This window comes from Haliotis cracherodii, unplaced genomic scaffold (genome assembly GCF_022045235.1).
Source record: "Haliotis cracherodii isolate W230 unplaced genomic scaffold, xgHalCrac1.p SCAF_6, whole genome shotgun sequence".
Taxonomy (NCBI): domain Eukaryota; kingdom Metazoa; phylum Mollusca; class Gastropoda; order Lepetellida; family Haliotidae; genus Haliotis; species Haliotis cracherodii.
Genome location: NW_027266319.1, coordinates 7,481,602 through 7,499,671, shown reverse-complemented (window position 1 = coordinate 7,499,671; position 18,070 = coordinate 7,481,602). Strand labels below are relative to the sequence as shown.

The 18,070-nt window shown below is 40.8% G+C and overlaps 1 protein-coding gene across 4 annotated transcripts in view; it reads right to left on the bottom strand.

The window, feature by feature from the left end:
* Positions 1-18,070, bottom strand: part of LOC139444700 (GRAM domain-containing protein 4-like) — a 77,839-nt gene that overhangs the window by 2,987 nt on the left and 56,782 nt on the right. For 3 of the 4 annotated variants that reach the window (XM_071225627.1, XM_071225629.1, XM_071225628.1), the window contains exons 7-18: positions 17,573-17,598; positions 17,338-17,429; positions 14,935-15,026; positions 13,286-13,334; positions 12,618-12,692; positions 9,195-9,238; positions 8,911-9,020; positions 7,650-7,804; positions 7,331-7,460; positions 6,080-6,170; positions 4,097-4,178; positions 3,754-3,822 (exon numbers count right to left, since the gene is read on the bottom strand). In XM_071225627.1, coding sequence (XP_071081728.1) covers positions 3,754-3,822; positions 4,097-4,178; positions 6,080-6,170; positions 7,331-7,460; positions 7,650-7,804; positions 8,911-9,020; positions 9,195-9,238; positions 12,618-12,692; positions 13,286-13,334; positions 14,935-15,026; positions 17,338-17,429; positions 17,573-17,598 — 1,015 coding nt within the window. Of the gene's footprint in view, positions 1-147; positions 326-3,753; positions 3,823-4,096; positions 4,179-6,079; positions 6,171-7,330; positions 7,461-7,649; positions 7,805-8,910; positions 9,021-9,194; positions 9,239-12,617; positions 12,693-13,285; positions 13,335-14,934; positions 15,027-17,337; positions 17,430-17,572; positions 17,599-18,070 lie in introns of all 4 variants that reach the window. The other variant, XM_071225630.1, reaches the window with a different exon arrangement.

Here is an 18,070-nt window from a genome sequence, read left to right as displayed (position 1 = left end):
GATCCCCAACACTGATCTTAAATTAATACAATGAAGTACGTAACTGTTACGCATGCTAGAAGCCAACAATAACATGCAAAAAACTAACTTGAAAGCACAACCAACTGAAGACCCACAACCAAACATGCAGAGAAACAACTTGGTTACCATCTTGAGCAAACATTTATCTAGTAGGAGCTGTCATGGTAGCCGTAGTAGAAGTAGCTGCTGGCATTGAGGGGGGTGCTTCTGTCTCCCCTGCCCAGGATAGCTTCGCTTTACGGCCTAGGCTGAGGATGCCATCGTAGGCCTCGTCGCGATTTATCATCGCTCCAAATATATACGTCTGGAATACAGGGGGATTCAAACACATTTATCATACGAGGGTTGATTGATAAGTTCTGAGCCTCACATAGAAGGAATTGTGTAATGGAGAAATATTTTGGTGTGGCCATGACATGATGTCACAGAGGTATATCCACAAAATCTTGAGTGAGTTGAGCAAATTGTTTCACTGTGACAAATCAGTAAAGTAAGCAGGGGCCTGTGACCTTTGGAAAAAGGATAAACTTGAGTGAGTGAGTTGGGTTTAACACCGCTTTTAACAGAATTCCAGTTATATTACGGCGTGTCAGCTTAATGTGGGAGGAAAGCCTGAAGTGATGCAGGTCTTAGACCTTTACCTGGATTCGAACCCACAATCATAAGTTTCTGGTGTGCCCAAGGGATGCAACTCTGCACAGCGAATTGCGGTGGCTTGGACAACTGGGCCACCTGTGGCCCGACAAACTTGAGGGATGTGTATTGAAGAAAAAGAGTTTAACACCCAAAGCCATCCATGAAGATATAAGCACAACACTTGGGATGGATGCCCCTTCATCACTAAGATACCACTGTAAGGAGTTGGGCAGCAGAGTTTAAGTGTTGCAGGGAGAGGCTTGAAGATGACCCCAGTCCAGGAAAGCAACACTAGAAATGATCCAGAGAATCAGTAATGACAGACTGGCGAATGACTGAGCATCATATTGCTAGTTCAGTAGGCATTTTCCAGGAGAGAGTACATTACATTAGCTGATCCAGAAAGGTTCTTGCAATGATTTGTGACTATGGATGAAACCTGGGTTCACCACTTCCAAACAACAATAAAAACAGTGGAAACATTTGACATCACCACCACCAACGAAGGCAGAGACTGTCCCATCAGCTGGAAAGAATATAGCCTCCGTGTTCTGGAATGCCAAGCGTATTATCATAGTCGACTACAGTCGTGCCCCGCTTATACGGACTTCAGATATCCGGAAACCTCGGTTCTCGGACGATTTTCATTCAAAACGAAATAATTACTATATAAATTTACCCGTATATCCGGAATTCAGTTTCCGGAACCGGACGGTCATTTTCATACACAAAACACTGAAATGCACACAAAATTGTCTCACTTATCCGGACAATACACTTCCTCTCGTGGTAATCCTTTGATTCGTGAGAAGTCAATTAACCAAGTGACACTGAGTTACGTTTGAGACGAACTTGTTTATTGTACATACATGTAATCCTCTTCGATAAATATGGCGTTTGTGGTCAAAGTTGTGGAAGTATGGCCTGTCAACCAGTAAAACGTAAGCGACACGCAGTGACAGCATGGTAAAAAAAGGGGAAATTTGTCTCTTTAAGGAAAAACACCTGTCAGCAAGTAACTCTTCCAGTAAGAAGCTGGTTTCAGTTATACGGAAATTCGTTTATACGGACGAATTGTGAAATGACGCAAGTGTCCGTATAAACGAGGCACGACTGTATCTTCCAAGATGCTACACAATAAATGGAGCACATGATGCTGCACTTTGGAGGTATTTACAGAATGAAATTAAGACTAAGAGGCATGGGAAGCTGAGAAAGGGTGGACTCTTCCAACAATACGCCATTGCACAAATCAGGCATTGTCATGCATACAATCCATGTGTGGTGGCATTGAACTCCTTCAGTGCTCACAGAGACTTATTCTCATCTGGCTTCATCAGACTAAATCTGTTCCCAAATATGAAGAAGACTCAAGGCGAAACCCATTTCTACTCAAACGAGAACTTTTTCTACAGCCAAGAGAAGGACTTCTATGAACTGGGATAAAATCCCTCCAAAATTGTGGGCAAAAATGTATCAATGTGGAAGGTGATAATGTTGAAAATACATCATTTCAATGACTTTAGGTCAAATCGTTCTATCTGAGGCTCAGAACATAAATCATCCCTTGTATCTCAAAATGTATATATCTGGAACACAGAGTGATGCAGACACATATATCATCAACGGACTATCTTGACCTGCTCAGAGGCCGATTTTCAACCTCAAGACAGCAGCAAACGTCAGTAAAAATTACCAAATTGGAATTACAAATTTCCCAATCCAAGTTATACAGTAAAAAATGATGTTATGGTTCTGTAGAAGTGACTTGTATTTCACTAAACAATTAGGGCAAAATAACAACTAAAATTCCCAACTGCCTGCCAAGATAAACCCCTGATCATGAACGACATCACTTACCAAGATAGACACAATTTTTATGGATAACAACTTCTTTAAGTTGAGTGATTGAAATATGACCATGTGAATATGTCTGCCCTACTATTATTATATCTGTATGGTTTGTAAAATCAAGGAAACATTTATGACCCACCAGGAGAGGTGAGGTGAAATGGGGTTTAACGTCACGTCCAAGATTATTGCACTTACATGTATATAGCGACGTGCATGCACTTGTATGTGTGTGTGTGTGGCTGCTTGTACTAGTCCGGACTAATGCCCATATATATTGCTAGCACACTGAGATACCATGCCGCAGTTTAACATGAATACCCCAATCAGACACAGTATTATGACTCCGAGCCGACCAGTCCTTGTTTTAGCCCCTTAATGCCGAGTGCCAGACAGGGTAACAACAAGTGCCATCTTTTAACGTCTTTTGGTATGACGCGGCTCAGGATTGAACCCCGGACCTTCCGCTCTCCGGGCGGACGCTCTACCACTAGACCACAGAGGTTCCCACCAGGAGAAAAGAGATTGAACCCCGGACCTTCTGCTCTCCGGGCGGACGCTCTACCACTAGACCACGGAGGTGGTCCACCAGGAGAAAAGAGACCTTATGGGTGCTGGGAATACAACTGTGCAACGACATCATAAAGATGTTTTATGTCAACTTACTTCAGTGAAGATTGCCAAGTGAGTGAGTGAGTATAGTTTTATGCCGCTTTTAGCAGTATTCCAGCAATATCACGGCAGGGGACACAATTGGGCTTCACTCATTGTACCCATGTCAGGAATCGAACCCGGGTCTTTGGTGTGATGAGCGAATGCTTTTACCACAAGGCTACTCGACCGCCCCAAAGATCGCCATGTGTGTGGACTGTACAAAAATATTTTATTTCTCTCTCGTTCGTTCGTAATGTAATTAAAACATTATTTCAAAACCTTTCAGCATACATGTCTACTTTCAAATCGTCAGGCATTATATCTTAAAGCTTAAGTTATTACATAAACAGTTCTACGTCGGAAAGTGAGTTCAAATGTTTGATGTCATGTACCTTGGTAATAAATATGAATTGAAGCCTGTTAATTGTATTTCCGAGTACCAAAGACACTGCAGTTCTAAAATATAATGAAAAGTCAAAATGTGATTTTTCACCAATAAGGTCCCTTATGTCATGGTGGGTCACATTTCTTGGCATATTTTGTTGAAACTGTTTCAATACACATCAGGCCATGAAAGTCTTCTCCACTCACCTTGTCGGAGCCAGCAATAGCAATCTCGATGGCCATCCCTCCCCCAGGTAGCCAGGAGTAGGGCTTAGCCTGCAGGGAAAACACAGACAAATTTGTGAAGAAATCAAATGCGCACCATCAGCTGTTAGGGTGCTCGGCCATGATATCTCAAAAGTGTGAGGCAAGAAGCACTTCATTTTTTGTCACCTGTGTGAATATTTTTTTAAATCTATCGCAGTCTTTTTTAATATGTTTACTAATTATTATTTCTGTGATATTCTTAATTGGACAACTGTCCTTTTGTTGTTGGTATTTGACAATTTAAGCAGGAAATAACTACATTTCTTGTCTAAACAGGACCTACCTTTTCCATTTTTGTAATGTCAGCTAATGGGATGACAATGTTTTTAGGTGAAGGAGTTTTTGTTCTTTCAAAACACAGAAAACTGAAAAAAAAAGACATAAAAGTATAGAGACTTGTTTTAACAGTATCAATGGAACCAATATGAGGCTTGAAAAGATTAAAGAATTGGTTCTTGGGCAATAACTTTTGAAAATATAGTGCGGGGGTTGGGTGGGGGTGGGGGGGGGTTTGTTTTTTTGGGCTTGTTCAAACTAGTATGTAACCAAACAAACAGATGTGTGACATCAACCTGGGAAAGGGCCTCCCAACATAAACAAGCATACAAATTGCCTCCATGACCATAACACGAGATGCGCAGTAAAGCAGTGCACATGTAAAGGGAAGTAACTGTGAGGCGTATTGGATTGCATTGTTTTTAAGTATAAGGATTTTATAAATGTTTTTTTGAAAATGGAAATAAAATCGAAACGAGTGGTAGACTTTGTGATGATGTGGTGCCTGAGAACCAAGACTATTATTTTTTTAAGCCTTACTGTAAGCTCACAGCAGTAAACTGAAGCATTATAGATGTAAACTCAGAATTGACGCTTCAAATGTTTCTCAAAGGTGCAGCACATTGATTGTGGGTTTGAAAGAAATGTTTCTAGGTTTGTCAGCACCATACCCTGCTCATGAGTTTCAACCAGGTGGGAAACATCCGAGAATTGCCTATCTTCCCACATTAAGATAACTGGAATACTGTTCGAAGCAACTCGCTCTCTCACGCACTTACTATCATAGGGTATGTACAGTAAATCCTTCCCACTCCTGTGTTTCTTGGTATTTTGACTATTTACTTTAAACTCAAAAAACTTTCTTTATAAACTTCAGTCAAGACATTTCTTTTATGATGGTTGCTCAAATGAATTGTCATGTTAGTAATTAACAGGGATGACATCATTTATATGGATAAACACAAGCAAGGTGCTTTTGGGTCAAAAGAAATGAAAAAGTTAAAGATTAAAGTCTTCAATTATTACATTTATTGACAGTGTCAAAATTTACTACTGTACTAATGGTATCTTGTTGATTTCAATAGTGTGGCCATGGACGATGCATCCACAATTTTAATCAATAACAACAAATCTATTCATGAATCATCTTCAGATGTTATATTGAAGATGCAGGGAAGTAGGAAGCCGTGGCTGGTAACTTTGGAATGATGTAGATGTCTGAATTGTCTCTGTCCCTGTCTATGTCAAGTCCTACCTCAAGGTGAGATACAGTTTCGTGACAAGCCCTACCTCAAGGTGAGATACAGTTTCGTGACAAGTCCTACCTCAAGGTGAGATACAGTTTCGTGACAAGCCCTACCTCAAGGTGTGATACAGTTTCGTGACAAGTCCTACCTCAAGGTGAGATACAGTTTCGTGACAAGCCCTACCTCAAGGTGAGATACAGTTTTCTTGACAAGTCCTACCTCCGGGTGAGATACAGTTTCGTGACAAATCCTACCTCCGGGTGAGATACAGTTTTGTGACAAGCCCTACCTCCGGGTGAGATACAGTTTCATGACAAGTCCTACCTCAAGGTGAGATACAGTTTCGTGACAAGCTCTACCTCAAGGTGAGATACAGTTTCGTGACAAGCCCTACCTCCGGGTGAGAAACAGTTTCTGACAAGCCCTACCTCCGGGTGAGATACAGTTTCGTGACAAGCCCTACCTCCGGGTGAGAAACAGTTTCGTGAAAAGGCCTACCTCTGGGTGAGATACAGTTTCGTGACAAGCCCTACCTCCGGGTGAGATACAGTTTCATGACAATCCCTACCTCCGGGTGAGATACAGTTTCGTGACAAGCCCTATCTCAAGGTGAGATACAGTTTCGTGACAAGCCCTACCTCCGGGTGAGATACAGTTTCGTGATAAGCCCTACCTCCGGGTGAGATACAGTTTCGTGACAATCCCTACCTCCGGGTGAGATACAGTTTCGTGACAAGCCCTACCTCCGGGTGAGATACAGTTTGCCGTTCTTGAAGGCTGCAGTGAGTGACTTCTCTCTGTTGATGAGCGTACATCGCCGACCACCCTGCCACCCTGCAGAAGAAGACAAGACATGTTCACTGGGACACTGGATCGGTCATGTGGGGGATCATGTTCCCATGCTTGATTAGCCAGGTATCATATCATGTACCACTGTGATAAATACACTACACCCACCTGCTGTTGTAGCTTTGAGTCGAGGCCAATTTATTAGGCAGAAATCTAGAAATAGCCTTCCAATCAAATTGCCCTCCTGAGCAAGAGAAGTTCTGTGCTGATGTGGCAGACACAAGATCTAATTTACAACCATGGGCCATGTCTATAGTGTAACTTATAAGTAATGTCGGGATTGAGTTATTGCCCTTAAAGAACTGTTTGTTTACTTTAGGGTTAAGATAATGATTTCATATATCACTGATTATTAAGTTCATGTTCATGTGCGGAATATAGACGTATGTTTAAATGAAATGAATGGTGGCTTTGTATTGTAGGAATATGTATGTGTATGAAACCTGTGTACAATTATTTCTGTAATGTTATTGTTTTGTACATTACAGGGTGTCATTATCTACACTACTGGTAATACAGAATCACCCCCCTAGCCTGTGTTGGACATTGTGTTTCCTATCACAACCAGGTTACCCTAAGTAGAGACTGGTGTGATGGAAATGAAGCAATGGTGGGGAATGGGTCCAGGGTATTACCGTACCACAATGGAGAAACAATACAATGGATGATCAAGTGTGTGTCCCAATGTGCTTTATGGACATTTGTTGACATAAGCAAACTGAATCTGAACTGGCTTCAAAACAAACTGCAACAAGATACTGCCCTGATTGTTGTAACTCACATACATTTGGTAATACTAGTCTGTGGAAAAATGGCTATGGTACAGACATTCAACATGTTTGAACAACTCACCTGGTACAAGACATTCAACAGGTATGAGCTAGATCAACTCACCTGGTAAAGGAGATTCAACAGGTGTTAGCTAGGTCAACTCTCCTGGGACAGACATTCAACAGGTTTGAGTAAGATTAACTCACCTGGTACAGGACATTCAACAGGTGTTAGCTTGATTAACTCACCTGGTACAGGACATTCAACAGGTGTTCGTTGGATCAACTCACCTGGTACAGGACATTCAACAGGTGTTTGTTGTATCCACTCACCTGGTACAGGACATTCAACAGGTGTCTTTTGGATCAACTCACCTGGCAGGGGACACTCGCTGGGGGGAAGAGTGAACAGCTCACAGAAGGACCGGTCATCAGTGGACATACTGTCCCCAGCACTCTCCCGCTTCTCGTCCCCGCTGTCCGGGCGACTGGACGGAAGAATGTACTATGGAAAGCAAACACATTTGTCCATAACTACTTCCCTGAATAGAAGGAATAGATCGATATGATTGAGCCATAAATCAATATGCCTATAAGGTAATTACACGGCATCAGCAGCCTGTGTTTCTAGGTCCTGTCCACTCAAAATGATTCAACTCCACGGCCATTGTGGACATCTGATCCCCATACTCACCCTGTTGAGCTCGGTCTTCATGTTGCGCTTCTCGTACTCTGCGTCAGTGGGCAGGTTGAGCCACATCTGGTGGGAGGTGTCGTACTTCTGGCGGAGCCGGGGGAACCGCAGATACATGAAGTCCACCAGGAACAGCTTGACGCCCATCAGTAAACCTGGAACATCGGCTTCTTGTAGTGAATCTCCCACAGCAGATCAGGGATGATGCATAGCAACACAGCACATATGTCTATATACCTCATGTTGGATGGAAACCTCAGAAAATAAAGGAGACAGCGTGAATGTGGACATGGGAATTGTTTCAATGAATGAGAATATGGATTCTATCAGAGGATGAGGATGTGGGATCTTTCATTCTTTCAGAGGGCTAGGATTTAATGAGAAATAATAATAATAATAATAATAATAATAATAATAATAATAATAATAAATGTCGATAAGTATTCTTTCATGGGCAAAAGATGTGTATCTTTTCAGAGGATATAAGTGTGGATTCCATCATGAGACGAGTATGTGGATCTTTTGACAGGATGTCAAATCTTTCCCTACCTTTTTTTTCAACTAAGCCTCTATGAGGCCATAACAAATTATTTGAATTCATCCCATTGCCTACTTATTTTATGAAATACCCCATCTTCCCACCACCAAACATTCATGCTTCACATGAATCATATCTGTCAACAGTTAATGTACACAGACACCTTAAATAAACAGTTGGAAAAATGCCTCCTGCCTCTCATGCTTGAAACATTTGGAGGGAAATCGAATAAGTAATTCATTGTGGCCTAATCACCTATTTCCGTCATGCTTCTGTGTTGCCATAATATTCCCCATGAGTTTACCAGTCCGTGCAGAAATTGCTTGTCGTAAGAGGCGACTATGCTTGTCGTAAGAGGCGACTATCGGGATCGGGTGGTCAGGTTCGCTGACTTGGTTGATGCATGTCATTGTATCCCAAATGCGTGGAGTGATGCTCATGATGTCGATCACTGTATTTTCTGGTCCAGACTCGATTATTTACAGACCACCGTTATATTGCTGGAATACTGCTGAGTGTGGCATTAAACAACAAACAAATAATTTTTTTTAGTCATCTTGGACGAACATGTTGCTTAGCAACTTTTTCAGAAGAGTTAAGTGAAGCAGATGGACTGTTATTTTAGCTGAGCATACCAGACAAAACAGAATATGACTAGACTCAGGCTTAAGACCAGTGGCTAAAGCCACAGACTGGTATACCAGGTTCCTGACCTCTTCTTACCTCCACAGTAAAACAGGTTGGTAGCTGGGAATATACAGGACACCACGGCGCTGAAGAACATCACAAAAAACAACTGCTTTGATGCCGGTGGGTGTCGCCATGTCAGCATACTACAAGACAAGAAATGAGTCAAGACTTTCATAATAATTTGCAACCTCCAAACACAGAAGGGCATCCTTGTCGATTTGATTTTAATTGATATGGTTCAACGTGTCCAAAAACGGATGTGCATAAAATAGACATTTGGTCGTATGTCATTCTGATATTTTTTTCATGATTGTTACCTTTTGATTTTTTCCAGACTGTCGGCAAAAGCACCAAGAAAGTTCTGCAAATAACAAAAGATTATTCAGGTATGCGTGACATCATAGTTCATCTATCAGTTTCGTAATTTACTTGGAATTTATAATCTCTGAGGCTACTTGACCAGGATTTGAAGTTTGTGTGATGTGGCATGTTTCAGCTTTTTACACATTATCAGGATTCCACTGATCAGTTTGTGTAAGCAAATGGGCTTGGAACTGTGAGTATTTCAGTTATATCATAGCATGATGTGGTGGAAGTCCAAAGTGATGCAGATCCTCATGTTTACCAATTTGGTGAAACAAGTCCAGGAATCCAACCCACAACCAATGGTTTCTGACAAGCCAAAGGGAGAAAACTCTGCATAGGCAATTGTGGTGCTATACCAAAAGAGTGGGAAGCCATCTTCCCAAGGCTAGGGAGTTAACTGACCATAAAGGCCAAACTAGCCTGGAAGTATGGAGTCATAGTTTGGCTGGACTAACGAGTCCGATCAAAATTGCATGACAAAATCGACATCCGATTCGTAAACTCATTTGCAGATTTTGGTTGATCGCAGGATTTGCAAAGAATCTGAATGTGTACCACCAACTCGGCGTCAACAGATATTTTTATGTTTTAACCAAGGTACTCACATGAGCTGATGCACTTTGTGAAGCAAGACCCATTTTATTACAAACATAGATTTTGATTATCAATCAGATTGCCTAGATTTGTTTGTTTGTTTGTTTGTTTATTTCTTTCTTTGCTGTTTGTCGCCTCACTCAGCAATATTCAAGCCATGTTTTTCCAGACATTCCAGTGATTGACATCATGAGCATCGATCCACGCAAATGGGATACGATGACGTGCATCATCCAAGTTAGCAAGCCTGACCACCCGATCCTGTTAGTCGCCTCTTACGACAAGCCTTTTATAGCAAGCATGGGTTGATGAAGACCTATTCTAGCCCAGATCTTCAGGGGTCCCATTTTGTTTGAAGATAATGCAAGTGATAAAAGAGGTGGAATCTGATTATCAATAGGGGGGACATAGAAGGGACATAACTCGGAACTGCCACTGGTGGCGATACGATCGAGCCGAGAAATTCCAGTCAGTTATATCTAGCCTCAGGGCGATGGAGTTAACCAATATATGGTGCATAGTAGTAGTAGGACGATACACCGATGCATCGGTGGATCGCAAATTTTTATCTTCTTGATTCAAGTATCAATCACAGTCGCACACTAAGTAAAAAATATCGATACTTATCACAAATGTTTGCTTTAATAACTGTTGTACAAAACTCTAATTGGTGGTGAACATTAACAGTGAAAAAGTAAATATTTTCATCCATTGCCCCATACTTGACACTGCCAAATGTAAATTATCAGTGTGTCAGGTATTTGGTCATCCTGTCTAAGGGTGAAACAATACACCGATATTCCGATGCATCGCGATACTTGACTCATGATACGATTTACGATAAACGTGGGCCCATTTATCGATACGCCACGATACGGAACGCAAATCTCAAGTACAGCGTTTCCTCGCTATTGTGCCTTACAATAAACCGCCAACTTGGTTATAGCGCGGTAATGTATGGCTCCCAAAAACGTACTTACATTTTTAATAAGCTCAGGTTTTACACCGACAGATGTTTTTCCCCATCTCAAAACACATTATCAGCTGATCACCGCAAGCACATAACACCGAAAATACCAGTCAGCAAATCCGAAGTGAAGTACGCAATTCAATACCATTATTATACTATCTTGTTATTAAAACGTGTTCATTGTATATCTGGTCTTGTGTTTGTAATATATTTTATTAATTTTATTCAAAATTTCATTTAATATTGTTTTCATCAAGTTATGTGAAATCATGTGTGAAGAGATACAGCAACCACGGTCAGATTACTGCTTTTGACGCATTTAAACGAGCTTTAGTTGCTAGATAATGGATACATATATTAAAAATGCCATACTTTGACTCGTTAAAAGTCAAATTAGCGGCAATTTGGCTAATATATGTCAACATAACATTTTCGCAATCAAAATACATGTAGTACGGGAAATCCCAAGGGTGACTGGTCAAATTGGTCCATACGTAAAAATATCACGCAACAGCAATCACCAGTACCAAAATGCTACACTTTTGGTTCTTATAATTTTAAATATATATATAGTAAAAGCTGCAACTAAGGTAATACGATATTGGAATATATTTTTTCTGATAAAAAAATAATTTCAGATTTCAATTTCTTCGACCATTGCATCAAAATTCTTTGAAGTTGTATCACTAGTCTTGTTATTATCAAATAATTTTGACTGTTCCAAAATCATGAAAGGTTCAATCTTTACATGCATTAAGTCTCTCTTTTTTTTTTTTGTGCGTATCGAGATACGTATCGTATCGTAACCAGAATATCAAAATGCGTATCGTATCGTGACCTTCCTGTATTGTAGCAGCCCTAATCCTGTCTATGAAAAAGATGGCACCACAGATAAGAGCACATGCAAGTATCGTGATACGTATCATATCGCACAATTGGTGTTATTATCCCAGCACAGCATCAATAGGTCTCAAGTAGGCACTATATATCGCCTCAGATGACTGGGTTAGCTCACCTGTACTTTCCGAGCTATATCTCACGCCTCAGATGACTGGTTAGCTCACCTGTACTTTCCGAGCTATATCTCACGCCTCAGATGACTGGGTTAGCTCACCTGTACTTTCCGAGCTATATCTCACGCCTCAGATGACTGGTTAGCTCACCTGTACTTTCCGAGCTATATCTCACGCCTCAGATGACTGGGTTAGCTCACCTGTACTTTCCGAGCTATATCTCATGCCTCAGATGACTGGTTAGCTCACCTGTACTTTCCGAGCTATATCTCATGCCTTCAATGACTGGTTAGCTCACCTGTACTTTCTGAGCTATATCTCATGCCTCAGATGACTGGGTTAGCTCACCTGTACTTTCCGAGCTATATCTCATGCCTCCGATGACTGGGTTAGCTCACCTGTACTTTCTGAGCTATATCTCATGCCTCAGATGACTGGTTAGCTCACCTGTACTTTCCGAGCTATATCTCATGCCTCCGATGACTGGGTTAGCTCACCTGTACTTTCAGAGGTATATCTCAAGCCTCAGATGACTGGGTTAGCTCACCTGTACTTTCCAAGCTATATCTCAAGCCTCAGATGACTGGTTAGCTCACCTGTACTTTCCAAGCTATATCTCAAGCCTCAGATGACTGGGTTAGCTCATCTGTACTTTCCGAGCTATATCTCAAGCCTCAGATGACTGGGTTAGCTCATCTGTACTTTCCAAGCTATATCTCAAGCCTCAGATGACTGGGTTAGCTCACCTGTACTTTCCGAGCTATATATCTCAAGCCTCAGATGACTGGTTAGCTCACCTGTACTTTCCGAGCCACCTGCAGCACCAGATTGAACTTGTCAGACACACCCAGGTCTCTGTTGTCCTCAGCTTCCTGAAATAAAACTTAAAATTTTTAAAAATGCTAATTTGTATTTGCTTGAGAAACAGGACAGACTTTTTCAATGTCTTGGTTTCAAGATGTTTGTGTAAAAATTGCTTATTGGTAGGTGGGGGAAAAAACACAAAACAAGGCATTTGGATTTTTTGGTTCATTATGTGAATAAAACCTGTTTTTTCCTTTCTGTGAATAAAACCTTGAAGTGCTGGTTATACAAGTCTAGATGGTCTTGCAGCTAACTTAAAAGCTTGAACATAGCAGAAAAAAAATAATGTTTTTTTAAAATAAATAATTTTTCATTTTTTTCAAGTTGGAATATCCACACTCCAATGTTTGAAAAAGATTGGCTGGGGCAAGTATTCCTGTTCAAATCTTATCAATGGACGTAAATATATCATAGCAAGGGTCACAAAGAATGGGCCAAAAATCAGAAACCATCGTAACATATGGGAGACAAATACACAGGTCCTTATAACAGCCAGCCTTTCTCACTGGCAACTCTGTGTGTCCGTGTCTATAATTATTCATGGTGTATGTGAGGAGTGTCCTATAGCTCCAGCTTTACCATGGCAGAACTACACACTCACCTTTTCCTCATCAGCTGGATCAAAGAAGTTGAAATTCACATTCCATCCCCTGGAAAAGAGCATGTTACAACTGAGAGAAGAGACTGTAAAATCCCTAAAGACGCCCGTAATTATGTTTACCAGGGGCATCAAAACCATAGATTCTGTGTGAAACAGTCTGTTTGTTTGTTTGTTGTTTAACACCGCACTCAGCAATATGACGGTGGTCTCTAAATAATCAAGTCTGGACCAGACAATCCAGTGATTGATATCATGAGCATCGATCTACAAAATTGGGATACGATGACCTGCATCAACCAAGTCAGCGAGCCTGACCACCCGATTCCGTTAGTCGCCTCTTACGACAAGCATAGTCACCTGTTACAGCAGGCATGGGTTGCTTAAGACCTATTCTACCCCGGATCTTCATGGGTCGATTCTGTGTGACACAGTGTGTGATACTTCATGAAACTAACATGATTAGTAGGTGTTCAATGACAGGAAATTAGTAATTAAAGTGCTGATTACAAAGGACAGATATTTTGTCCCCTGCATATTGTATATTGTATATTGTATCAGAGACACCTGTATTGTCTCACCTGTGGATTGTGACACCTGTATTAACATAGACACCTGTGTATTTTCTCCAGTGTTCCGCTGGCTTTTGAAACTGCCAGTCCTAGTGGACTAGCAACACAAAAAATTACCAGTCGCCCCTAATTTTTGTCAGTCCCAACTTTCCACAAATAAATAAACATATGAAAATTACCTGGCTATAATTCTTTCAACATCATGTTTGATTGCAAAGATGTCATCTCTGAAGTAACCTAGTTAGATCTACTCGTCATTCACACAAAGTTCAGTCACAATTTACTCTTCTTTTTTTTAAATATATTTCTGGATGATGAAGCTGACTTCAATAAAAAATACACTTACTTGAATATCGCCAGTGTTTTGTCAACACCAAATATTTATATGGTACTTTCTTTGTTGGTCCACAGGGACTGGCAGTCACATAAATTACCAGTCCAAGCCTAATTTTACTGGTAAAAACGGGTAAATACCGGTAAACGGGAACACTGTGTCTCACCTGTGTATTGTGACACCTGTATTATCAGAGTCACATGTGTATTTTCTCACCTGTATTATCAGAGACACCTGTATTGTCTCACCTGTGTATTGTCTCACCTGTATATTGTCTCACCTGTGTCTTGTCTCACCTGTATTATCAGAGACACCTGTATTGTCTCACCTGTGTATTGTCTCACCTGTGTATTGACTCACCTGTCTATTGTCTCACCTGTATTATCAGAGACACTTGTATTGTCTGACCTGTGTATTGTCTGACCTGTGTATTGTCTCACCTGTATTATCAGAGACACCTGTATTATCTCACCTGTGTATTGTCTCACCTGTATTATCAGAGACACCTGTATTATCTCACCTGTGTATTGTCTCACCTGTGTATTGTCTCACCTGTATTATCAGAGACACCTGTATTACCAGAGACACCTGTATTGTCTCACCTGTGTATTGTCTCACCTGTGTATTGTCTCACCTGTATTACCAGAGACACCTGTATCGTCTCACCTGTGTATTGTCTCATCTGTCTATTGTGACACCTGTATTACCAGAGACACCTGTATTGTCTCACCTGTGTAGTGTCTCACCTGTATCTAAGGTAGTTGATGAACATCCTGAAGGTGAAACAGAACAGCATGACCGGGAGGAAGCAGCCCACCCACACTGAGTACATGTACACCTGAAAATATACCCATGTAGCAATACAAGGATGTAGCTTGTCTTTATACACAAACACACAGCTGATCTGGATCTCTGCCCACAACAAAGTGAACTCTCCCAGACCTACACTGTCATTTACAGTCACTGGATTGCTATTTAATTCTATGTATCATGTGCCATAATTAGCATCATATTCTTATCAGACCGCCTCCATGGTCTAGTGGTAAAGCGTCCGCCTGGAGAGCGGACGGTCCAGGGTTTGATCCCCGACCGAGTCATACCAAAAGACCTTAAAAGATGGTACTTGTTGTTACCCTGTCTAACGCTCGGCTTTAAGGGGCTAAAACAAGGAGTGGTCGGCTCGGAGTCAGTATACTGTGTCTGAGTGGGGTATTCACGTTAAACTGCTGAGACCGCCTCTGTGGTCTAGTGGTAGAGCGTCCACCCAGAGAGTGGAAGGTCCGGGGTTCGATCCCCGGCCTCGTCATACCAAAAGACGTTAAAAGATGGTACTTGTTACCCTGTCTGAGTGGGGTATTCATGTTAACCTGCGGCATGGTATCTCAGTGAGCTTGCACTATAAATTGGCATCAGTCCGGACTAGTTCAAGCAGCCACACAAACACACACACGTACATGCACGTCGCTATATAAGTGCAATAATCTTGGACGCGACGTTAAACCCCATTTCACCTCACCTCACCTCATATTCTTATCATCAAAAGCTCCTGATACAACACTTTTAATATGCCCCATGGGTGAAAGTCAAAGGCAGGGGAAAAAAAATCAATATAGAGAAGGAAACATGGTATAGGATATGCTACAATAGCTTACACTGTTGCATGTCAAATTCCACAATGATGCATTAAGAAATGTCAAAGAAATGGGTCAGTGGGTGAGTATGGTTTTACGCCGCTTTTAGCAATATTCCAGCAATATCATGGCGGGGGACACCAGAAGTGGGCTTCACACTTTGTACCCATATCGGGAATCGAACCCTGTTCTTTTGTCTGTCTTACAGACCCTGCTACAAATATATCAAAAACAGCCCATACAAGTCTATAATGTTTGGCAAGTCTAAATGACTGCAGTATCTGAAAATAAATATGTTCTCTGGACTCCTGTTTATTAAATTTTTATTTAGATAATTGAACAGCTGTTTTTTTGCTGTATGATATGTTCATTTCAGAGACTAGATGTTAGTTTACCGGGTCTTCAGCATGACAAGTGAATGCTTTAAACACTAATCTACCGACCGCCCCATGAAGAAATGGGTACAAATTACATTTTCAATCATGGCCTCAGGTCACTTCGGATTACTGTAGCTCACCTACATCAGTTTTGAATGTCACAAAAACCACTCAATTAACAAAAGTTGCTGACACTATTGATGTTCAAAGAGTACCTATGAATATTCTCACGAAAGTCCTTAAGATCTGAGCCAATTACGATGTCACAGTAAGGAGAAACAAAGTTCAACTTCCTGTGTCTTGCAGTTTAATTCAATATCAGAGCAAAAAATACATGTTGAAAATTTGATCATACTTAAAAACAATGCAAAATATGGAACATGTTTTGTGTCCCACTACCAACTGACATACCACAAATTTCATTACACTTTGAAAACAAATGGTTGAGAAATGGTAATGGATTGTTGGCAGCCATGATGGAAAATCTGATACAAACCTTGTGAACTAATTTGGGTGTCAACATTGACAGGAACAAGCACGAAAGTTTCGGCTTCATTCGTCCTATCATGATGAAAGATTTTTCATATTTTCCAATATTTTCCATATGTAATCTTAGAGAAGACATTTTAAGTTTTTGATAAAATCCAAGATGGCGACCTGGTGGCCATATTGCAATTGCAATTTTGATGCCTTGAACTTGAATCCTCTGATAGTAACAAACATCCACATCTCTGACAACGATGGATTACTTACAATGACATAAGATCACATGGTTTTTCAGGGCAGGTGAGCTAAAATCATATTCGTGGCACCAAAAGTATATGATAACAATTGATTGACTTTCTTCAAGAAAGCATAAATCTATAATGTTTTCAAAGAAGCCTTTTGTGAGCGAAAAAACATATTTGCCCATAATTATAACCTAAGCAACATAATATAAAATGCATTTACTTCCAATGATTTCACACATCATCCACGTAGCAATCTATGTTGATGAGCCTATTTTTAGATGATAACTGTGTTGACAATGCCCTTCCAATTTGTTTCAAAACTCTTAACTATTAACAAAGTAACTCAACCAAAATATATATGCTGATCTACAAAAAAAGAAATGACAGACAAGCAGTGCATGTGTACTTACAATAAAGACAATGAGAGTGTATGGTGGTGATTTCCAGGTGAGCAAATCGTAGACGCCTCGTGCCGTTGACAAATAGGGCTTTGCCTCGGTGCCTGTCACACACAAAACACTTCTCAAGCAATGATGTCATTGAGGATTCACCTTCAGGTAACAGAAACTGTTTCTAATAATGCAAAGACCAGAAAGGTTCTTGAAATGAGAAATGAAATTCTAGATACATAGTTATGGTACTCACCAAAGCGTTTGATATTGTCCTTTAATCTGAAACAAAAGACAAAGATATTACCATGAGTGAGTGTCGATCCATATCTCTACTCCCTGTAAATTAACAACAAAATAGATACAGTTTATGGTTGTTGGTTGGTTTGTTGTTTAACACCGCAATGTTCCAGCTATATGACAGTGGTCTGTAAATAATCGAGTCTGGACCAGACAATCCAGTGATTGACATCATGAGCATCGATCCAGGCAATTGGAATACGATGACATACATCAACCAAGTCAGCGAGCGTGACCACCCGATCCTGTTAATCGCCTCTTACAACAAGCATAGTCACCTTTTATGGCAAGCATGGGTTGGTGAAGACCTATTCTACCCCGGATCTTCACGGGTCCAGAGGTTGGCTGACCTACATCATTACAGGCTGCCCTCCCTTTTTATGCTGACATCCGTAATAAATTAAAATATTGTTCAAATGGCGTAAAGACCTAGTTCCGTCATTGACAAGCAATC